The sequence below is a fragment of the Xiphophorus maculatus genome, chromosome 5, assembly GCF_002775205.1.
Source record: "Xiphophorus maculatus strain JP 163 A chromosome 5, X_maculatus-5.0-male, whole genome shotgun sequence".
In the NCBI taxonomy this organism is placed as follows: Eukaryota; Metazoa; Chordata; class Actinopteri; order Cyprinodontiformes; family Poeciliidae; genus Xiphophorus; species Xiphophorus maculatus.
In genome coordinates this window covers 11,864,181-11,889,341 of record NC_036447.1, presented here as the reverse complement: position 1 = coordinate 11,889,341, position 25,161 = coordinate 11,864,181, and the positions used below count along the sequence as shown (strand labels likewise).

General features: G+C 38.7%; 1 protein-coding gene across 7 annotated transcripts in view; it reads right to left on the bottom strand.

Annotated features, from left to right (window-relative positions):
- The window catches only part of LOC102235489 (adhesion G protein-coupled receptor L3-like), a 162,981-nt gene that overhangs the window by 104,050 nt on the left and 33,770 nt on the right, over nucleotides 1–25,161 (bottom strand). For all 7 annotated transcript variants that reach the window (XM_014471006.2, XM_023333514.1, XM_023333515.1 and 4 more), the window contains exons 3-4: nucleotides 14,092–14,257; nucleotides 6,709–6,922 (exon numbers count right to left, since the gene is read on the bottom strand). In XM_014471006.2, the coding sequence (XP_014326492.1) occupies nucleotides 6,709–6,922; nucleotides 14,092–14,251 (374 nt within the window). In that variant the 5' untranslated portion in view covers nucleotides 14,252–14,257. The remainder of the gene's footprint in view (nucleotides 1–6,708; nucleotides 6,923–14,091; nucleotides 14,258–25,161) is intronic.

Below are 25,161 nucleotides of genomic sequence, written 5' to 3'. Positions count from 1 at the left end.
TTAATTTTTCCAACCCTTATTTTTTATCCAATTCATATTTGCAGATATTTTGTGTTTGTTTTGAATCTAAGCAAATTAAAAACGTTAATTTTAGATGGCTGGGGCATTGGTTGAATTGATTCTGATCCGTCGCAAAAAGTACGTTTTTCCCAGTCTTTATATGCAAATTGGTAGATTTAGAGTATATAAAAAAGCATCTTCAGTTATTGGAAAACAACAAAACATGAAATTTTGAACCCATCACACCAAGAGGAAATGCAAGAAATGATCAGATTTAAACTTGCAATAGTAGTATGTTCAAAAATTATGTTATGAATTGAAGTCAATGGCACAAAAACATGGACAGCACACATAGTGCTCCATTTGACTTAAAAAGGTAAAGAAAACACAAAAAGACAAAAGAAAATCACTTTGAAAATCACTTTAAAATACACAAATATCGTATTATTATATTATATTTATGGAATAGCCTATGCATCAAAAACCCAATGTTACAACGATAAAATTAAACAAATATTACCCCGCTGAACTTAAAGAAATTCTTTAGTCAGTCTCTTCAAAACAACACCCATTCACACAGCAGTCACAACTTCAATGTAAAACTTCAATTTAGCCAATGATATTACTTTTATGGCTTCAGTCACAGAGGTGGAATAATGATCAAAAGTGTAAGATTTATGTAGGGTTTGGTAACGTTTATTTATGCATCATTATCTGCTCGGCTTCTCTCGCCTTCTCCTTCGTCTTCTTCTTTTACAGGAGATGGATTAGACTCAAATGGGGAGGACAGATGAAGTGCAGATAAGCCTGGGAAAACAAACCCCTAAAAAAGCGACAAACCGTATGGTGTACCCCGCCGGTAACATTCTTAAACTGCAGTGCACGGCTAACACTAGATTGCAGTCAGCGATTCAAGTGGTTTTCTATAATTCAGAGAGTCAGAGGGAGAGAACTTCAGAGGTTTCTTTACTGTGTCCTGCGTGAATGCTTCAAACGCTGCTGCTGCAAACTTACTCATACACGCTCAAAAGCACACTACCGTGGATGTGCACCTTCGAAATATGGAGCCCGAGAGTGCATGCTTTCCATGCATATGGTTAAAAACATTTTCATATAAGCACAATCAACCTGAAGCTTTGAAGGCTGAGACTTAGTTCTTCAATGCAGGAACAGATAAGAAACTATTTCAATTTCTTTGAAAGTGTACGTTTTTTGGACAACATGCATGTGTGGGCTCACAGGGCGGTGGCATATATATTTTCTTTTCATCTGGAGACTTTTAATGTCTGTCTTGGTGACGACTGGGGCGAATGTGGTCGCTCTGAGCCCAAAACCATAGAAACAGCATATTAAATCCAGGAAACATGCTACAACCGTTAGGCCCCCGGCCTGTAGCCCACCTTTGCTCATTGCCTGTGAAGGAGAAAAAAAGAGAATGTAAAAACAGAAATGGAAGTGAAAGCTAAAACAGATGGCGATGGAGGAAGGGAAAGTGACAGTGAGGGTGAGAAATGGGGGAGTGTAAACCGATTTGAGGAATGAGGAGTGGGAAGGAGGAAAGAAAAAAGAAAAAAAGCTGGAAATGGAGTGACAAAAAAAAGAAATATCAAGAGGGTGACAGATAGGAGAATATTAAATGAAGCATGTTGCTATTTAACACTTCCAAAGGCAAGGAAAAGGGCCAAAAATGCACCCTACCCATGTTTTTCCTGTTGGAGCTTTTTCTTTTTGTGCTGAGGTACTCTTTTAGAAGGCATGGAGGGAGATAGAGGAGGATGGAAAAGAAGGAAGAGGAGAGCAAACAAGGTGACAAGGTGGTATAGAGATGCCGGGGGAGGGGGAAGGTCTGTTTGAAGTCTAAAAGTAATTTTCTAACACGATAGCTCTGGCAGAGGTAGCAGAGGAGAGTTTACGTGTCTGCGTGCACCGTCTACACGTCCTTCAGGCTGGCCACATTTTTTTGGCCTCTAGTGTGGTGTTCGTGGGATTAAGAAGACGAGCGTGAAAGAGAGAGAGCCGGCTAAAAGGTGCTTGGTTCATGAAGCACTTAAGTATCAGTGAGGGGCAGGGAGTGCATCGTGAAGCACCTATACGCCTTAAAAAGTAATTTTGATCTGAACAAATGGCTGTAACTTGGAGGGTTTTCAACATTTTTGCTTGCAGCATTCCCAGCTATGAAATATTGCTCTAATAAACAGTCGTCCAATCACACCCTGACTGTGTCCAACTGTGACAGCTTTGAGAGATTTAGTGAAGAAAGGAACTTTTATTTTTTTTTGGAAAACATGCATGGACCTGAATGGGAGAGTGTTGTTGAACTTCAGGGAGCTTAATAAGCACTCTAAAGTGGAATCATATGTCCTTAACAGAGATGCACAAAGAGTCAACAGGGGCCTTGACAATTTCTAGCTGGACTGCTGACTGCGTGCTAGGAGACTGAAAAGTCCAACTTTTTTCAGATTTTTGAATGCACCATACTATACCACAAGCACTCAGTTCACAAACTACTCAGCTAAGTGAAAACATTTAAAGTTAGCTATTTTCAGGGAGATTTTGAATTTTGATCTGAACAGTTCCTATCAAAATAAAGTCACTGAAGTCTTATGTAAGATGTTATTTAAAAAGAAACTTACAGTGGCACCACATCTGCTCATTCAGGCAGTTACAACATAGCGATGAAGTTCAGTTACTGTTGGACATTTCGCTCTTCGTGTTTACTTTTGAAGTGTTGGTTATTTCATATCCAGCTTTCTTATTTAGAAAAAAGGCAGGGCTAAAAAGGGTTTTTAGTGGAGCCTCAAATGATATGGAGGTCCTTGTAGGTTTAGTATATAAAAAATGTAAAGAATACATTTAAGCCAGAAAAGCACTGTTTGTTATTCAAAATAGAAAGCAACCAACAACACCAGACATATTTATAAAAGGCATATACACTGCTACCTACAGTATAGGGTCTTCTCTCCAAATCATTGAACTCCATGGCCACAGGTGTATAACAACCAGCAGCTAAGCAAGTAGAGTGCTCCAACATCTGTGAAAGATTGGACTGCTCTCAAGAACTCGGTGAACTTCAGTAAGGTACCGTGACAGAACGCCACGTGTGCAGTAAGTCTAGTCGTCAAATTCGCTTGCTGCTAAATATTTCACAGTCAACTGATAGTGGTATTATAAAAAACGGGATAGAGATTGGAAACAACAGCAACTAAGCCACAAAGTGATGGGCCACTAAACGTAACAGAGCAGGTTCCGGAGGTTTTGAGGTCCAGAGCGTGCAGGGATTTTCAACCTTCTACAGAGTCAGTAGTTATAGACCTTAGTACTGCAGAGGGAACTAAATAGTTTGAGGTTTCATGGCCAAGCAACTGGAGTCAAGCTTTGTAAGTACATGCAACAATTGGATGCAGTTGTGTAAAGAATACTATCACTAGACTGTAGAGCAGTGGAGAAATCTTGCCTCCCTGTATGGGAATCCAATGGGCAAGTATGAGTTTGACAGTTGTCAGGAGAACGGCACTTACCTGACCGCATCATGTCAAATATAAAGATTGGTAAGGCACATATTTAGTTATTTACTTAAAAGGGACAGTGCACAATAATTAATTATTTTTGTTCATTCTGTATGTGTCAAATCTTGCAATAAAGGAAAATTTTTATACTCAGTACCCAGCAGGTTGATTGCATACAAAACTATTATAGTTCGGGGAATGGGTATCAGTCCAGAAGTTACACTGAAATCAACTCTTATAACATCAGCATGCCAATATATTTTGGACAATTGTGTGCTGTTGAGTCTGTGGGAACAGTTTGGTGATGCTCCATTCAGCTCTAACATGAGCATGCACCAGCATACAAAGCAAGGTCCATAGAGGCAAGAGTTTGGTGAGAAAGAATCTCACCAAGCTAGATCTTTATGTTGCAGATTAAAAAGTCAACAGAAAATTCAAATAAGTTGAAAAGCCATTTACAAAGCAAATCATCAATAGCGAATTCTTTAAAAAATATTTCGAGCTGCAGTTTAGAAGCAGATAAAACAGACAAAGTCACTGAACTAAGGCCAGTGTACCAGTAAAACAGATTAAGCTTAACTTTCATAGCCAAGGCTTCATTTTCACTTCAACCTAGTGTATCCCAATGGGGAGATAATCTGGTAAATGCAGCAGTATCAGGTCCCTTCTAAGTTGCCTGAGAAGTCTTGTGAGACTCTCTAGAGATATGAGGCTTTGATATCAGGACCAATTATGCGGTGCGGGCACACACATGTGCACATATGCACACGTTCATCATCACACAGCACTTGTGTGCACGCTTCTCCCTGGCCTTGGAGTGTGGCAGAGGAGAAAACAAAGAAGGAATATGATACTTTGGAAACACTGGGCAGGCGGAACATGCTCTGATTTTATCAGCCAGTTGAGCTGAGCTTGAAAGCCAGAGATGATAGAGACACAGAGGGAATGATAGAGTGGGATCCAGACAGGTTGAAACAGACTGAGTAAGGAGCGATGCGAGTGTGGTGCAGGACTGGAATTCACAAAATAAAATCTTCACGGCAATGTCTGCAAAACCCACAAAAAACCTCTAATGCACATTAACAGGTTATTAGATATGTGCATGTACACCCCGACTGTTACTCACTGTGTGCATTTCTTCAGAACAGGACTTTGAGTGCATGAGCACACTTGAGCTCTGTTGATTGCCATGCACAAGCGGTATTCTGTGCATTAAATAAAAACTTGCCAACAGCGACACACACTCACATTCTCACCTCAAATATAGGCGATAAACAGTTGTTTCCGGTCTAAGTCACCTCCGCAGAGGATCCCTCAAGATTAAGTTTGGCCTCTGGCTCTGCTAATTGGAGCTTAAAGTCTGGTGTAGCCCCTGGGTGGAACTTGATGTGTGTGTGTGTGTGCGTGCATATGCCTGCATATAAATTATAGATAGAAAGGGGGTTGGCTTGCAGGAGAATGGCCACACAGGCTGCATCAGCTGGAGTGTTTAGAGAGACCAAGCCAGGCCAAAGTAATGCCCATCACAACACCAGCACATGTCAGAGGCAGGTGGTTGACCAGAGACACGGAGGAGGGAGGAGACGGCACAATGACAGCAAGTAGTAAAGCAGAAGAAAGAAGAGGGGAGGAAATAATGGGGCAGTGGGAGGGGGACACTCAAAGTCAGAGCAACACATGATCTGAAAAATCCAGAAACTAATGGCGACATAATTGAATTATTTATATCCAGACATTCTCATTACAGAGAGCCCTGGTTTACTACTGCTATCTTTGGCCTGGTAGTATTATCCATTTAGTTCTGACCAATATACCTGCTTATTAGAGAATGAACTGGTAGTTCAGCTTTTAATAGAGACTAATACAGACCACAAGGTTTTAAATGACAACCAAACTAATCAAACACTCCTTCTAAACATTTAGAGCTACCAAGTCTGAAGAATATATATATGTTCACATCTATTTTAATACAAGTAAAACCTCAAGTACTAAAAGAACAATTGGAGTGCTGGAAGAATACTTCATAATTATCGGTACCCTCATTGTGAAGTTGTACAGTGATGAGCTTTTCTTTTTCTCTCACTAAAATCTTTATTTCAAGGAACATTTATGTAAAATGAACCCTGGCACTGCACTGCATGGTGCTCTAGAGGCCACCATGCAGTCTTTAACTTGATGTATTTTAATGGTCCCTCATCAAAAATCCCATCTTCATTGAAAACAGTTACATTCTCATTCAACAGAATTAAGTTGTAAACATATATAGAAAATGTTAAAGCTTGCCTAAAGCAATAGATGTATGGTTCTAATCCCTAACTGTATTCTTAATTTATTTTTAAAGGTCTTATTTTTCACATTTATGTTTTATTGGTGCCAAACTTTTGTCTTAGACCAAAAACAATGAGGTACAAAAACTGAAACTATTATCCATGTGGGTAATCCATTAATCATTGTTACATGGTTGAAGTTTGTTCTTCAAAGGCGTTTGGTGGAGTTTGTTGGCTTGACTCTCCAAACTGAAACCATCCTGACTGAACCCTACTCCAGATGAGATTCTGACAACTCAGAGCTGTAAAAGGAAAATAACTCTCTCTTTAACTGGCCGTCACATCACTTGTGAAGTGATAAAAACAGAGCAATTGTTCAATAATAAACTGATAATACTCTGCGAAGCACTTTATGACCTTCAATCACTGAGCTGCCAAGCAACACAGTTGGTAGATGAGGTTTTCACACAGATGAAGTGAGTGGGGAGAGGATGAGCTGACACATCTCCATCCTGTTTCTTTATGATATTGTGCTGCAGCAAATCTGCAAGACACAGAGCTCATAGGTTACACTGCCTTAAGTGCATTCCCCTTCACCCTAGGCTTTCTTTCCTTTTTATTTTTTTCGTTGGTAGTTGTTTCTTAGCTGTTGTTTTCTGTGATCTCCTTGCAAGCAGATTAACATGAACGTAGATCTCAACACGTAAACTAAGAGTTGACAGCACACACTTACTGTTGCTCTGATCTCTTTGCCTCAAATAAAGCAGCTGACATTAATGCCGTTCTGCTCTATCCAAATGGAGCGATTCGAGATTGCACATTGCAGCATACCATGCAACACTTGTGATCAACAAAGCAGCATGTAACAAATTACAACTGAAGTTTTCTAGATTTGTGCTGCAATATGGGGAACTCCACAATGAATAAATACTGACCTGAGTGACATGATCTTGTACGCATCGGGAAGGTAGCACCGGGTATTCTCCATTTGGGCGGGGTCCGAATCGCAGATCTTGTCATCAGTGCGGCCGTAGTTGGCGCTTTCGATCATGATGACATCCGTGCCAGGACAGCGTAGTTCGATGGGGTATGACTCGCAAGACAGTTCCCTGCGCACCACCGCCATGGGGATGGGGGCACGGCCATAAACTAGACACAAACACACAAAAGGTTGAGGTAAGATGTTATTTGGATTTTCTTTTTTCTTTTTTTTTTGTCTTTGCCTCAGAAACTGTGAAACAAGATATGTCAAAAATGTTCCTCATGTCTGAGGAGTGAAGGCTTAAACTGTGCAGGGCTAAACTTTGTTCAGCATAAGCTTTATTTGTTCACCTGTAAAGAGAGGTAATTATCCACATTAAGAAACACGAGAATTGCTAAAGCTTTCTATCATAGCAAGTTCCTTGTGAAATGGATTTGCTGGCTGCATTTGTGCAGTTTGCTGTTTCAGACCAGTGGCAGAACTAGGCTTTTATACAAGTGGTGGCCAAAGGTGAGCAAAGTTTTTTCAGGGGTTCCTACACTGATGAAGGAAAAAATTCTGTTTTTGTAACCTGGTACCTAAATCACCTCTACTTGGCACTGCAATGTGCATCTAGCCATCTCTTAGTTACAGGGGGTCACACTTAGTGATTTAATCCAAATTGGCCAAGAAAACTATACATATTGTCAGTAATACGTTTCCTGATGAGTCCATTGAAATGATATGAGTTGAAGTGAAAAGTAACATCTGATTATTATTTTTTTAAATGTAGCTTTGATTTTTCTCAAAGTTACATTTGAGAAAAAACAAACAAACTTAAAACTTTTTTTTTTTATACTTGCACATGTGCTGTGATTTATCTTCTTCAGATTTTGGCTATCTGTGCATGGAGACGAAGCCGGACCACTATAGTTGTTATGTAAAACAGTGGAAGGCACTGCTAAAATCATGTTACCTAAAGTACATAAAGAGATAAAAATGCTGCTGTTGGTCTGGCTGTTCCCAGGGATTTAGGATTGTTGTGGTGCAGTTTACAAACTGTTGTTCTTTGTCACTCTGAGCAACAACCCCAAGGGCTTTAGCCGTCTTCCCCTGATAGATTTATGAGCCGAGGTGTTGATGTGTGTTTTTCCATCACCTTACCCCTCTGAAATAATAATGTAAACGGTGTTAAATTTAAGCTCAGACATGCTACTATCTCAGGAATAATTTCTTTCTCAAAAATCATATTTGAAATGTTTTTGCTCTAGCTAAGTAAACAGATATATTACAAATTTTCACATATGGAGAAATAAATAATTCTAGATTAAATCTGTATCAAACTGGTTTGAAACATAAGTGACTCAGATGTATCATTCTGTTTGGTGCTGCTAAAATAAGCTGCACATGTACATGCATGTGCATGGATGGAGACCTCCACAATCAGCGCACACAGTCCTGCGACAACCCTAAAAAGCAAGACACGCCACCATTCTCCTTTCTCTCCTTGTGACGGTTGCCATAGAAACCTTGTCCTCCCTCCCTTGACTCTTTCATTAGCTGGAGGAGCGTCATGGTTACACATATGCAGCAAAGAATCTGAATGAGCTCAATGACGCTCTGCCTGAGCTCAACTTAATACTGCCCTTCACCACACCACAGAAACACACGCGCATGCACACGCCCACACACGCAGTCACGGCCAGACATGCATACAAATGTTCTGAGTGATGGAATGAAGAGGAAGAAATTCACAGCCATTGTCAATGATATCCATGTGGTTATGCTACCTGCAGGCATGGCACTGATAATGGCAGGCTCTCGCTTAGAGATAGGACTGATATATAAGTGACATTTACTGAAAATGTCCTCTTTAATGAACACACACACAGTCATATACACAAATACACACACACATAGGTGTATCACCGCAGGCCATGATTAGACCGTAAGCACACATTCAGACAGGATGTGTGTCTCGGTAGCAGGTGAAACACTGATGGTACATCAGGGGGTTTCTACGCGTGTGTGAGCATGGGTGCTTAAGGCATTGGGTCGTTACCGCAGTAAGTGTTAGTTTGTTACGTTTTCTCAATGGTCACATCATGGTTGCCTCTGTATGAATCTATATTGTGGATAAAGGGTTAAGTGAAGCATGCAGGGATCGATTGACAGTACTGTGAGGCAGCTGTCTAGACTAGCTTTGGATGTGATGTCTTAAGGTGTTGCCTTGCTGGGTCCACACTGGGCAGAAGGCAAAGATTAAAACAAAAATAACACAATTACACAAACAAATAACCCTCAATCGTTACACCTGAATATTTATAAAAAGATGTATTTATTTGTACTATTATTTCTTAACATTTTTTGCCTTGCAAAAGTATTCATTTTTGTACTTTACACATTTGGTCAGATCGCAATCTTCAGTCTCCGTCATTAAACACTTTGCAAACCCTTCCTGGTTTACTCCGAACCCCCAAATCAAGCATAATCAACTGCATTCTCCACTTCCGTATCCATGTAGTGGAGAAATACTTTTCCTCAATAAAAGGCAGAAAAGTTGGTAATTGGATGGGACAATGAATAGAGCTAAATAAAGATAATTTCTGGAAGAAACCTGTAAAGGGCCCTGCAGTTCTCATCACAGATGCATGATGAACATTGCGGAATTTTCTTCTCTGCCTCATGTCGTCCGTCACTTCTTGCCACAACCCCTGTGGCAAACTTTTCACCCCATTCTCCATGTGGAGCTATTGTGTGATTGGTCTAAATTTCATGGGTGTGTTTATTTATGTGGAAAACAATGCTTCCATGAGCAGCTGTACCGACTGTATGTGCAAGGTAGGAGAGATTGAAGCATAGATAGTTAGAATATTTAAATTTTTTTTTTTTCAATCAGAAAGAAGATTTTGAGGAGCAATTGTTGGAGGCCATGTGGAAGCATGTATTAAAATAAGCTCCTCTTGCTTGGTTCTTGTGTCCTTCTCCTCTGAACTTATGAACTAGTAAAAGTCGTTCTTCTTTGCCACAATCGCTGTGTTTATCATCCTATTGTAAATCACACATGACAAAACACCATGATGTTAGCGCAGCAGAAGGGGGAGCTAGGCTCAGTGTGTTTTGTTTGCCGTGAAACGGCGCGAAAACAAACATCCGAAATCCACATGATCGTGCATCAACAGTTTGACTTCGGTCTGACCATCCTGGGCCCTTAACAGTACCAATGAGCCCCTAATTATGGCATAGTCAAAGTTAATTACTAAATACAATTGAGATGCTACAGCAAAACTTGAAAATAATCGATTGATGACAAAGACGCTATATAACCAACCTAAATGAGCATGAGCTATTTTGCAAAAAGAAATGTGCAAACATGTCTCTGAATATGCAAAGCTTTAACAAACTTAACCCCAAGATGGTAATTGTAGCAAAAGGGAACAGAATAAAGTGAACACCAAACTTTTCAGATTTTAAATTGTACAACAGCTTTGTACAAGAAGATTTTCTACCAAACCAGTTCCACTGCTGTTTACTTGGCACCACTTCTCTCGCTCCCTCCTCATTCCCAGGTGTCCTTAATAATTCCTTCTGTAAACATTGCTTTTAGCTCCTGTTTTCCAGTGTTGTTGGGTCCAGTTACAAATCAGCTCACTGGGAATGCTAAGTGTTCACAGACACTGCTTGCTATTAAAAACAGTGTTTATAAATGAAGTCAGTGATACTAGGGCATCTATTTCCAGGGATATTTACATAGACGATACAATTAGTGTATTTGAACTTGCTGCACAGATCTTCACAGAAAACCAGTGGATGCCAGGTTGTGCAAAACCAAAGTGTTTGATTTTTAAAAAATTCAAATAAAAACTGATTCTAGCATCAGTTCTGTTTTAAAACAGGTGCTGCTTTTGTGGAAAAGACAATTGCGTCCTTTTCCAGCATTTTCTCTGTATGTGGTCATTTGTATTGGCCTGTTACATAATATTAGAATAAAATACATCGAAGTTTGTTGTTCTTACATAGCAAAATTTGAAAAAATGTGAGTTTGTAAACATCTTGGTTAGGCACCATTTTAACAAGTGGTAAATAGATCAGCTGAAAGTCTTATTTTTATACACATAATCAGCCCAGGTTTAACCTGTGAGAATTTAACGGTATTACAGTAACTTAGCTGTCAACACTTGAGTCACTGGACATCATCTGTCTGACCATTCAAATCCTAAAACCATCTATTTATCTCACAACATATCATTTGGCCCTGTATTGTCATTTCAAGGTAATGCTATATATAGATGGAAGAAAAATCTAAGTACTAATACGTATTATGCCAACATGAGTGACATGCCATCTTTACTCCATAGGGTTTATGTATGCTGTAGGTTCAACCCTTTGCAGTTACAATTTCTGTGAAGACTTTTCTACAAGTTTTAGGAGTAGGTTTATCTTATTGACCATTCTTCCAAAAGCACATTTTTATGGTAGGACAATAACACTGGATGAGAAGACTTAGGTTTCACTAATTCATCCCCAAAGTTTTGCATTGGGTTCTGGCCAAGACTCTGTCTGAAGGCTTCTAGTGTGCAATCATGTTACAACAGTAAAGGGTCACTCCAGGACTGTTACAAGCATGCAATTGTACAAAATGTCCCGACTTGCTGAAGCATTATCCTTTCACTCAAACAAAGTAGCCAAATTCAAATCCCCCCCCCCCCCAAAAAAACAGCCAAACAGTTCAAGACTTTGCAAATTAACAAAACAATCAGTATTACTATTTTTTCAGTATGAGAGATTGGTTTTGGAGGGTAAATTTAGATCAGTGCTTCTCAATTCCAGTCCTCAGGCCCCCCTGCTCTGCATGTTTTAGCTGTACCCCTATTTCAGAACAGCTGATCCAAATGATTGCATTACCTGTTCTGCAGGCATCAAGTACTGCAGAAGCCTGTTAATCACTCATAGATTCAATCCAGGTGTGTGGCAGCAGGGAAACACCTAAAACATGCAGAGCAAGGGGGCCTGAGGACCGGAATTGAGAAGCACTGACTTAGATTAAGTTATGTAGAAAAATCTGACAAAACCTTTACAGCATCCCCCCTCCTCCCAAAGGCCAGCTGGGCTAACATATTTTGGAAAGCATTTACTTGAAATGTGGTCTACATTTAATCCCTTTAAAGTTAGAACAATAATTTCATAAGAATTACACTGAATCCACAGAAAAAGTGAATATCCAGGGTAATAAAATCGTCATCTAAAATGATCAAGTAGCGATAAGATGAAGTGAGCTGAAAAGCACTCAGAGCAAAAGGAGTAAAATTTCCTGACTCACAGATAATCCTGCCCCATCCGTTACCTTATTCTTTATATTTTTACAATATCTCCCATAAGTCCAATAACAGATTGTTCAATCTGCCTCAGAAGAGCTCCCTCCACACACATTTCACTTCATAACAAAGAACATCCAGCTTTTTGATACAGAAACATCACAAACACATCCACTGTCGCACAGACACCAGCTCCCCATCTTTCCCTTCATCTAATAACGTGTGAGCCGTAAGTGCACGTTAATGTGTCTGTCATTAGTTGTGCAAGTGGCGACAGAAACTTGGCAGCTGTGGACGGTACAGACAATCTTATTCAGTTGCTCTCCTTGCCTCGAGGGGGGTGCGGATGAAACAAAAGGATATTGATTTCTGCATTTGGGCCAAGAACAAGAGAGTGGAAAAAGAGCTGAAAAGATGGAAGGAAAGAGAATGAGAGAGTGAGATGGAAGAGGAGAGAGATTTAAAAGGTGATCTCTCATCTGAACTGTCAAAGTGTCGGTTGAAAAAATGTGCATCTTCAGAGTAAAACAAAAAACAGCACATTTTCAAAAGTGAAAGGTACTTTAAATGAAAAGATTGGAAATATTAATATCAAGGTTTCCCCCAGAAAACTTGCTAAACCCAGTGGTTGGGTGCTTGGGCAGTCATTCATCCAGCATGTTTTTGAGTTAAAAAATGTTTAAAGTTGACAGGAAATTTGAAAATATCTCTTGATATTTATGTGTTATTGAAAGATCGGAGGATTAATACCTGAACACCAACTGTAAAGTCTGAAAAAAATGCAAACATTTTAAAAAGCCTTGCTTAGCCTGGTGGGGGCACAAGAAAGGCCTGGTGGCCCGCCAGGCTTTTAAAATTCAGTACAAACTCCTTTTGAACAGGATATCACAATTCCAACAGTTAAAAAAAACACACACAAAAAACCTAACAAAAAGTTGAACTAAAGAAATACAAATTATGTTATGAATGGTTTTTCACAGAGGTAGTAGTTTTGAATCCAACAGAAAATTAAGAAATATGATTGAATGGGTAAAAAAAAAGAATTCTTTGTATCTGACCTCTTTATTGGAGCCGATTATGATCTCCAGCCAGTTGATTTATATATTTCAATCAATCCCAATGACAAGATAGAAACTTTCCCAATTCTTTGAAACAGTTGACTTAATGCATATGTTTTCTGAAACTAAAAATACCAAATTATCTTCAGAAAACAGATCTAAGTTCCCACCCTTAAATATTGTAATGTAGTCAACTAATTCAGTAGTAGTTCTTTTTTTGTTTGTTTCATAAATACCCTAAACTTAGAAATGTACATTTTGCTATGAAAATTTTTATCATATGCATGTTTTGTGTTCACAAACCTGTGATAATGACAAAACTCGGTTTGGTGGAGAAAAGGGTGTTTGCTTCCGTGTTTTCTCAAGCAGAACACTTTTTGTTTCAGCTAATCCTCACCCAGTATAAACACCCTGATTTGCATTTGTCGACTTATTCTTCAGACACTGATGCAAATGCCCCTGACTGAAACTCATCTCGTGGTGCTGAAGCAAAGCCCATGGTGTTTGTGTGCCTCGAGTGGCTGCCGACTTGGGAAGACTGTGTGTTTGTTTGCTGGCGCGTGTGTGTGTGGGGGGGTGCGCCTGAGTGTGTGTCTGAAGAGGGTCTGTGTGGGCGCTGAGTATTTCAGCATTTAAAGTATTTCATCTGTGTGGCAGCAGGCGTGTGAACAAGCACACAGTGGGCAAAGTGTGATTGACAATGGCCATTAATGGGATTAAGTCCAAGTGGGCCAGAGCTCTGTTTTTGGAGTCTTTCAAGCTCACTGTCACAGCGGAGAGGAGGTAATGTGGACATGACCTACTGGGACTGCATCTGTACAGCTCACGAGTGTGTGTGTGTAGAATAACTGTGGGTTTGGCCACAGTGTACAGTAATAAAACAGAGGATGATGTAAATCATTGCAAATTATGTTAAGAGCTAAAACAGTTTTGAAAACAAAACTCTGTCTGTTTAAGGCTCATCAATCTGAGCTTGTTTCTTACCTATGGCGATGGGTGCGATCAACGCTGAGATGAAGATCAGGCATCTGGCCCACATGGCGTCTGATTTTGACCTGGAAGTGGACATAGAGGTGCTTCCTGCTGAGCCCAGGCGCTCGAGTGCTGAGCTGTTTCTTTCACAGCTCAGTATTCCTGACACCATACAGGCCTGCAGATTGACACAAAGAAGATTTGCTCAGTTGGATGTCATATCAAAACACAAGAAGATGCTCCGTCAAAGAAGTCACATCCCTGCCTCACCAACAAGAGCGCCCACCCCCGCCAAGAAGATCATCACATATAGTAATTGTGGATGTTCACAGTAAATGTTATTGATTTTAATCAGTCTTTATAAAAAAGGCCAGATCACGTCATGGGCAATTTCTGTCCCTATGTGGTGGCTTTTCTACTTGCCACACATATTTAAGCGGGCAAGGCGCTACGCACACGAAGCATCACTGGCTAGACATCCATGAGCTCATAGCAAAGTTTTAAAAGTGATAACAGCAAAGTTGACAAAAGCTGGACAAAAACACATGCTTCTACTCTGTCACCAACACTCGCACGTGCTGAGTCAGGTGCGTTTCCTCTTGCAAGCAGACAGAAAGCACACAGAAAGAAAGCAGGTAATAAAATCTGTGTTTTTTAAAAATGCCCCCCAATTTTTTCTTTTAATTCCAGAAGTCTGCTCTCCTGCAAGTGAAGCAGGAGTAAATGTCATTATTGCTATAATTAAAGGAACTAGGGGTGCACTGATTGCAGTTTTCTGGCTGATAACCAATATTTTTAAAATCTGACCTATACCAATTTGTTTCTGTACTAAACTCAGCAAAAAAGTTGCACAGTTGGCAACAGTAGGGTAACTATTATTAAACACAAGTTCAGGTTTATGCCATATCTTTGCCAGATTTTTCCCCATATCTCTTAAGTATTATTGGATATTGGAATAGATGATGTTAAAACAATTTGATACTGGAATGTTGCATGGTATGTTGCTATGGTTAAGCTCTAAAGGTAAAAAAATTACAAAAAGTACCTGAATGCTAAAGAAAATCTTCAAAATAAATGATTAGCCTCAAATAGCAAACATTTTTCAAACCGCTAGCATACAGGGCAAGTCAGGAAACAATATGACAGAAGAGTAAAGAATTTAGAAATTAAAAAGATTTTCTATACATTTTAATTTTAAATTGAATTCAAATAACCTTGCTTTAGGAACAGAATGATTTGTTGCTAAGAAATATGTTACAAGAAAAACAGATCTTATGCCAATACATACACAACATCTATAATAATATGAGAGAGATCCAAGACTAAATGCTCACTACTGTTGATGTTCTATCTGTATCAAGATTCACTCCACTTGGCATTCCACATCAGCATCAAAGTGTGAAATACATTGATGTCCCGATCTAATTGTTCATTTCATGGTCCATTAGCAATAAACAATTATTAGACGATGGTCTCTGAGATAAGTTGTTACAGGGACAGACTGGTGAGGCTTGTTTCCACTTCTTTTTTTATGAACTGATTAAAGCAGGCCAACATTGTTCAATCACTGGCTCACTCACCCACTCAGCAAGTAACTCAATTGCTTTGTGTTTGCACCTTCAAAGTCACCAGTTTTAATATATATATATATATATATATATATATATATATATATATATATATATATATATAAACATGCATTTTTTTATTATTTTTTTTAGGTATGCAGAAGAATCCCAACATTGTGCAGCTGTTATATAATGAACCTAGTTATGTATGAAACACATTTTTCATAGGGATGGTTCAAAGGCAGCGGAAGTCCTATTTTGAGCCTAAATGGTCTCCATTCTCAAGGGAACCTGGACACAGCCCCAACTAAGCATTCATGTCAAGTTTGTGTGTGTGTGAGAGACTTTGAGAGAAAGAGAGGCAGCAGAAATTTGCAAGAGCTGGGGACAGACGGAACAAAGCAGACAGCCTGAGCCATGGGAAATAAATCATGTGTAACAGAGACTATTGATCAATGTGGCCATATCATTTTGGCCCAGAAGAGACTAAGACAATATCAGGCTGTCTCAATCATATCAGAGCTGTGAAGTCAAATAGCTTCTCAGATATTTTTCAGAACTTGAAAACAATTTTAGTTGCATAAAGAGAATGACTCAGATGGAAAGAAAAAAAACAAAACATTTATTCTGCACACTTGACAGACGGATATGCCTTTAGGCACGTCTATGCTGAATCTGAATCTCTCAGAACAGACAACATAAGGCACGATAAGAGATGTAAAGTTATTTGGAATTTTTTTTGTTTTGTTTTTGGATGGCAAGTGAAATCCTTGAAATTGAAAATTAATTTAAGATTATTATCGTGGACAGTCAAGCTAAACTTAATTTCAGCTGAAGCTTAACAGCACAAGAGGAAATTTGATTTGCATTCCATTACAAAGCAGTCCAAACATTTTATGAAATCAGTTGAGTTTTTTTAAAGAACTTTGGTCATAATCTTCCAGCTCTGGAAAATGTTTACTTTTGCTTTTTCTAACTTTGGAAAATATCTGGGGGTTTTTTTTTGTTGTTTTTTTTACGTTATTCGTTTCTGGGGGTTTTTTATGAGCTTAAAAATATCATGTTTTCTGCTGTCAATTTCTGGTATGAGAAACCAAATTCAATACAAATTGGTAAATTGATGAAGCATCAGAATAAGAACTCACTGGGCATTTCTTTGTTAAAAATAGACACAGATTAGTTAACATCCAAACCCGTTTAATTCTGTAAGTAGTAGCTTCCATGGGAGAGAGATTTCATGTCTGCTAACAGTTCTTGACAAATTCCTAATTGCCGCCAAAGTGATACACTCACAATAGTGTTTCGTGTATTATTCTGGCTTCTGCCTAAATGGCTGAGCAAGTTGCCCGCTTTTGATTGATTGGTCCCTAACTCGGTTGAACATGAGCAATCTGACCAGCTGTCCCTGGCTAGATAGAGGAGCTGTGTGGTAACATATGGCTGGATGCCACCCGTCGCAGCATTCCATCCACTGTTTCATAATTCAAAAGCTATTCCATCACTCTTTAAGCTCCACCAGCATCCCTCCCATTGCCTAATTAACTCTTTCATTTTCTTCTGTGCCCTTATTGTCTGTGGTGTCCTCACAGACGATAGTGCTGTAATAGCCCGAAGCAATCTAGGACTAAACCAAAGTCACACCACTGTAGTTGCGTAAATAATTCAGCAGCGCTGCATCCTCCCATATGCTGAAATAAAGACATAAAAAGATGTTCCATCTACAGAGTCTGTAATGAATAGACAAAAGCTATTGCCTCAAAGCAAAGCCATGTGTTTCTAACCTATTTCTGTTCATCATCTTAATGTGCTGATTGGTTAAAATATTATGAATAAACAGGCACTAATGATGTTAATTTTCAGAACATATGTGATGTGTTTACACTGTACTCAGACTGCTGTAAAAATAAGCTCTGGCAAAATCATTTGTCTCTGTGAACCATATAACTGGTAAAAAGAGTAAAATAGCAAAGGTCGCTTGGAATAAACTCCACATTTCTTTCTGCTGAGCTAGTTACTGTATTTCAGTGGAGCCACACCCAAACAGACAGGAACAGAGACAAAACATCAACTAGTAGCCAGGACCAGAACAAAAGAATGAGACAATCCTAGATTTAGGGTGTTACACATACCTGCTGTAACGAGAGACCACAAATTCAAACCCAGGTGAAATGAATTTTTGTCGTTAGAGCTCCCTTAACTCAGTGTGATTTGCTGCTGCTGTAGCCCATCTCCTTCCAGGTTTAGTATGATAGGGTTTCACATAAGGTTTTCCACATATTTTTATTGTAAACACTGGTGATTTAAGTCTTTAATGTTTTTTTTTTAATCATTTTGAACCACTTTGTCCATTCTCTTCTGATGCCAACAAGGCACTTTCATCCATACAGATCCCACTGACTGGATTGTTTGGTTTGTTTTTTCAAACCAACTTCAGTGAACCAGGGAGAAAATCAGCAATTTCTAAAATCTCCAGATCAATCTGTCTGGCACAACAACCTTGTCATGTTCAAAGTCACTTAAATATCCTTTCTTCCCCATTCTGCTGCTCGGACTGAACTTCAGCAAGTTGTCTTCATCAGATTGATGTCATATGATTGGCTGAGTTAGTGAATGTTGACATCAGCAAAAAATATATGAGCCTAAAACAAACATGAGGTCATAGTGCTTCCTAGTTTTGCATGCACAAGTGATACAGTTTTAATGTCCCAATTTTTTCTGCTCCAAATATTCATTTCCTACAGGGTCGACATAACCGGAGCTGTCACTAGGGTCGCAAGACTAACAGACTCGGTTGCATCTATGAATGAGCTAATTTATGTTGGGCTAATTCTGTGTGTGTGCCTGAGTGTGTGTGTGCAGTCCCCTAACGAGTACCCTGGCTGTCAGAGCACTCTTCATTCAGGGATTCTCTTTTTCACTAATGAGTGCTGACCGGTTTGGGCTACCTTGTCAACATGTGTCATTTGCAGACACATGCACATGCATATGCACTTGCATTGGTACCCCCTGACTTGCACATACAAACTTTCACACATAAATGCTTCTCACTTTATTAGGCTATGTTGTACACCCCAAGTTGCCAAACAAAGTTTATCAGCTGTCCTAGTGTTATATTGTGGTTTAAACTGTCCACTTATATAAAACAAAACATAATGAGTATCAGTAATGTCAAAGTAAAATTTTTGTAGTTGGCTTTCTGGCAACGTCCCGTCTTTAATAGTTAACATATTTTCAACAGAGTCGAGAAAGAGCCATACCAAACACTTTATCCATTCCAACACCTGTTTTCATGTGTACTTGGGGTTAATGACTTAAAGAAAACCAAACTGTGACTGATTATACAGTAAGTCAACATTCAGGTTGCAGAATGGCAATGACTTTAACTCTACTGAAAGACTGCTAAATGATATTTAACTAAATACCACTTGGGGAGTTGCAGGGAGAAGAGTTGTACACATTTGAACTTGTATGTACAATTATGACCCTGTGCAGATTAGAGAAAATCCACAAAAATGTAAATCTTTGTGCCCATTTATTGGTCTTTAAATAATTTTACTTAAATGTTGTCTATATCGCAAATCTTGAACAAAACAAAAGCTCAAATCATTCAAGAAACAAAAAGTGTAGAATCCGTGACTACTGTATATGGATTTCTAAGAATTATTATTCTCAGTGAAGCAGTCCATAACATAACTCGCAAAAGCCAAATCAAATAAAATTGAAATACTCACATTCTTTTGCAAGATAGGCATTTATTTCTATAATCTTTTTAAGAAGGCAAGCAAAACTGAGCTTATTCAGAAGTTTCATTAGTTAGCATTAATCAGATAAATCCCTAACTTTGAATAAATTATTAAAACAATACAGTGCAATAAGATCTATATTGTGCTATTCATAAAAAAAACACATTTGCATGCACCTCTTTAAGAGTTCTAGTTGCCCATGCATTTTATCTGGCCAGTTTGTTCTGCATTGTGCTACAATTGAATCAGAAAGCACTCTGCAGTTCATGCAGTTTTTTTCCCTTGTCGTTTTCCTTCACTTTGTCTTTTTTACCTGTACTTCTCACTCTTTAGTCTCCTCAGTTGTTCATTCTATGCTTGGTTGGACAGAGAAGTTGGTGCAGAACAGAGCTCAAGGGGTTATGCACCATGTTCAGTAAAATGGCATGTGTCTGCCAAGCTATGGTAAATTACCTTCAGTTGGCTTGCCAAGTAAGTTTAACAACCATGGACCATTTCTCTGTCAGTGAACGCCTGCATGTTTTTTGGTTAAAATCAGAAACGACAGCTGTTTCCTGGGTAAAGACTGCACTAATGGGTAAAGGTGACATAGCAAATAATCATCACTGTAGGTACGGAGGGAGGAGGAATTTTGATTGGAGTGGCTAAACATACACATATGGACACACAAATTAGGTAGTTAATTTTGCAACGGGGATATGACTAATCAGGAGAAAAACTTAGAAGTCTGGCCTGTGAACTGTAATGAGGTATATTCAAATCCTAACAATGTACAATTAATCACAGCCCTGCCCAGAGTATGATGAATAAATTTTTTTGTCAAAGTCTGTCTTACTCTCTAGCAGCTGTGCCAGACAAAGTTAGTTTTGTTATTATTATTTTTGTTATTATAATGAACCCCAGATATAAAGGTGAGTGCTTCAAGCTAAACAACTGGTACCTATGTTTGACGTTCTTATTTAGAAGTAGGAAGGCACTGTTTTTAGAAAACTAACTAACAAAGACTTTGTGACGGTTAGGCTGATTGACTCTGTTACAAAAGCAATGAAGAAGCCTAGACCCCCTTAAATAGTTTATTGTTCAGAATACAGGCACTCAGCATTTTAGGCGCAAAAGAAATGGTATAATGAAGCCAGTAGGAGCACAGAATTCATTTCCTTCATTGAAGAGGTCATTGTAAGGTTTTATTTAAAATGCAAGTCAAGACCCGACATCGGCTAATTTAGACTGTGTTAGAAATGTAAAAACTTTGCATATTGGTTTTGATTATGGAGACGGTTGGTTCCTCTCTGGACATTAGGAACATCAGGGCAGGAGTGGTACAGGGCAAGCAAGTGCCAACTAGTTCTGGCTGGAAAAGGGCACTGTTCTAACATTAAGATATTAGTTAAAAACCTTAGAATGACGTCACACAAGATACATGTAGTGTGTTATTTTCATAGTAATTTTCTGCCCAAAATAGTTACATCAGAATGCATAGTATAATCCATGGTATAACATAATCATTATCGATATACATTGTCTGGGCACTGTTCAGAACAATACGGATTAATTCCTGTCCAGCCTGACCCAGCTGGTTGTATTTATCTAAAGCACTGAATCACAGATGATTTTCCACAAACCGTAATATCTGGACTATAAGCCACTACTTTTTCTCACACACTGTGAACACTGCGACACGGCTAATTTATGGCTTTCTATTACCAATGGTTTTAAAAGACTGGACTGCTGTGTGGTGAAGAGGACAGCACAAGCTCAAGAGTTATTGAGAGCAACAATGAAAGAGAATAAGGATGTGTGTGTGAAGCCAGGGATGCCTGCAGGATATTATCTGAGGGCAAGCACAAAACAGATCACCGCACCTGACCCACATGAACACAACCACATCTCCAATGTGGATCATGCGTGTGGCGCGCAAAACCACCACTGTGCACACAAATACAGGCCACATTTGAAAGATGCACACGGCACACAGACATGTTGAACAGCGCAAGTGAAGGTCGATTCCTAACCTACTCTTGTGAGAGAGAACAAGACTTTCGCAGATGTTTTCAGTGGAGTTAAACTCTTGAGCATCTACACTTTCTAGTAAATCCACAATGATACTGATCTTTTATAAAACCAAGCATAGGGTTGCCAAATTGGCTTAACAAATGGAATATTTTACACTCTTATTGGTTATAATTTTTTAATCTTTATCAGAAAGAACCATATTTATTTAAAAGATCTGCAGTGTCAAAAATGGGATTGAGTATTTTCATGGGCATTGTACTGTTATCCCTACGTGTTGGATACACCGTGTATGTTAACGTATAGCCTTGGGCAGAACAGGCATCAAGTATGATATTTTTGAATCGTAATAACTATACTGTCCACGATAATCTTTAACATCAAATGCCCAAGGCATTCTAAAATGTCAGTCCCTAATGATTCAGTATGTTTTACAGTCTTAGTAATGCCCTTCTTTACATCAACTAAACATGGCATGACCTCACCTCTGCACTTTATATAAGTATCCACCACAGATTGACAGAAACATGACAACAATGCATAGACATACATAGACAAGTCAAACCTAGTGTACACTTAAAATTGCAAAGGTCTTCTCAAATAAATTTTTTGTTGTCCATAACAAAATAAAGCTAAAATTCCATGTAATATTTTATATTGTCTCAACTTGTGAGTTCAGTGCATCATTACATGTCTAATCTCTGCTTATATTGTACATATGATGTAAAGAAGAGAACAACAAATTATTGTCATGTAGACAAAACAAAGTAGGACGGGACAAATTCTGTGCTGAGAGAAACTAACTGGCAGTGAGCTGCCCCTCAGCATGACCAGAGGCTCAGAGGAAACATACTGTCAGCTCCAAAACAATATGAACATCTTGGGAACATGGCCACAGCATGTATCTGTTGTGCTTCAACTTAAGGATAAGAAGAGGTCATACACATGGACCCCTCTGACCATATTAAAATCACAATTAATGACAAGTTAGTGTTTGTGCTGGTCAAATCTTAACTCGACAAGACAGTCGTGTCAGCTTGTGTCTTTCATTTTGATTCTGTTTATCTTACCGAAGCAGCACGATAGCATCCCACTGGCAGTATCCCAACATGTACAGTAGGCACACAGTTGAAGGCGCCAACGTGTATGTGCACAAACATGGGTGAGGGGCAGTTTCATTGCAGGAATGTGCACAATTGTCGTCTGTGGCCTAAAGACAATCTGCACAGTGATTTATTTCATGCAGCACTGTTTGTAATTCTTTTGTGTGGCTGAGCTGAGCACTAGAGAACCACAGAGTGCTAGAAAGCAGCCTGGAAGGTATGGGTCACCCCAACATCTGCGGGACATGTTTTAGTCATTATGGTATAAACGCAATGTCCTCATTTAAAAATCTGTGGTAGGTAGTGGTTACCATCTTGTTATCTGTGATATTTAGATTAAATGCAGAATTGTGCAAAAGTATTTATGCATGTTATTTTTTTCCCATTTTATTAATCTATTTTATTTGAATTTTATGTAGCAGACTATCACAAATTAGGTCATAATTGTGAGGAGGAACTAAAATCATAGATGGTTCTGTAAGGTGTGTATGGCTATGTACTCAGCTCCCTCTAGTCAATAAAGCTACAAGATTTTTAAGTCTTCTGGGCTTTCTATCCTGCTATGCAAATCTAAATAGTGATATGATTTCCATTGTATATATATATATATATATATATATGTATGTATGTATGTATGTATGTTCCTGTCTAAAACACTTTTACACACCATCCTTTGCCTCTGTGTTTGACATGCTATGCATCTGGGGAAAGCTCCTGCTTTGACCGGACCACTGCAGTTTCCGCATGGCTGACTCTGACTGCTCTGAGGACGCTCCCAGAAATCCAATGCACTGAAACCACCCTGAAAATCCTTCGCCAACAACCTCGTTGTGCAAGACACATCCGTTTTGATTCGTCTCTGCCTGCCGGCTAGGCACCACTTTCTGTTGCGCTCTGCTCTGAACTTTCAAATGCTCCAGTCTAATCAACTCTGCACGCGCTGCCTCCCTCATGAGACTAGATGGGCTGAGGTGGAGATATGCAAGGAAACACTGCGAGGGGAGGAGAAGCGGAGCAGATGGGAGTGTAGGGGAAGGAAGAGAAGATGGAGGATAAAAACGGAGGGCAGAAGATGAAATAGCATAACGCGCAGAGAGGACCAGGGAGGAATAATGATCAGAAAAATAAAAATGGAAAGATGGATGGATTAATCAAGGCAGAAATGATGATGATAATATAAATGGGGAGTGGAGCAGGAGACGGTGAGACAAAGACAAATTCCAAAAGGTAAGGGTATAAGAAGCTAATTTTAAAACAATGGAGCAGTCTTTTCCCGGTTAAAATTTTATAAAAACAATCCTCAAACATCAGACTGGGATACAATACAAAACGTTTCAGACTCAAATAACACTGTATTTCTTTTCGACAACCTTTGGTATATTTATTGTGTGACTGTATAATAATTTTCTGTCATTCATGGGAAAGTGTTTTGGCTTTAGAGGTGAGGTGGTTGTTTCCAAGTTTAAGAAAGATTTAGAATGAATAACAGAAAGATGGATTTTACTTTGTTCTAAAATTATTTAGATCTAGCCATAAGGGTCCAAAATCACTTATGGTTTGATCTGTCATTATTTAAATTTAAGTTTAATTATTTAACTAGGACAGTCCACATTTATCAACAAAAAAAACCATTGTAAATATGCAGCACAATAACTATAAATCACCCATGATCAAAGGCATTTAGATTTATAATCTAAATGTTTCCAAGCTTCCGAGCTTCTTTCTCACAGAGCATCTCGCCCCCTCTACTCTCCTCTCAGCTCCTTCAGACTAGCCAGCAGCAATTAGCAAACACCTGTTGGAACTGCACATCTGCTGAGAGCTCATGATATGAGCTACTTCTCATGTAAAACATTATTAAAGGGTTAGTAGAGGAGCCATGTGATGACCTCCTGTAGGCAGAGTTTCAGAGAGAGCAAGAGTTATTAAAGAGACAGAGACCTAAGTTCAACACGTTAAATTCCAAAGTCAATTTTTTAAGTCATATTTGATATATAAACAACTGAAGGTAGCATACTTAACTTGATCAAAATACATAATACTGCCTCTTTAAAATTCTAGAATTGGAATGTATTTGCAGACAAAGTTTTTTTTTGTTTTTTTAAAATGCAATATGTATACATTTTTGTACAATTTTGGCTTAATTACTGCTCCGAGTATGTTGTTTTTCAGCAAATGGTCCATTTTTTTTGGACCATTTGCTAATCCAGGTAACATGTAATTTTCAGCATTGGTCTTTAAAATGCTATCGCTAATAGGCTTAGAGACACAAATTTGATGTACAGCATGTTCAAGATAGGTCACTATTTACAATATTCATATCTTTAACTCCTAATTTTTTTAAATTAAATTGCATTTTTTGCCTTGTGGACATTAAAGTACTAAGAAGAGATGATTCATTCTAGCAACATTGTCATTTCATATTCCATTATAGTACAGTTCTCCTATGGAGGACTTGTGATAAACACTAGACTTGATCCCACTGCTGACAGAGTGACCATTTTTAGGAATACCATAAAAGCTAAAAAAATAAAATAAAAAAAATGTGTTGTGTGAAAACTTTCCAAAAGGTTCTCTTTAATAAACAATCTTTTATTGCTCAGTGGTAAAAATTCATGTTGTCAAAAATTTAAACATCAGAATCCTAATATTTACTGG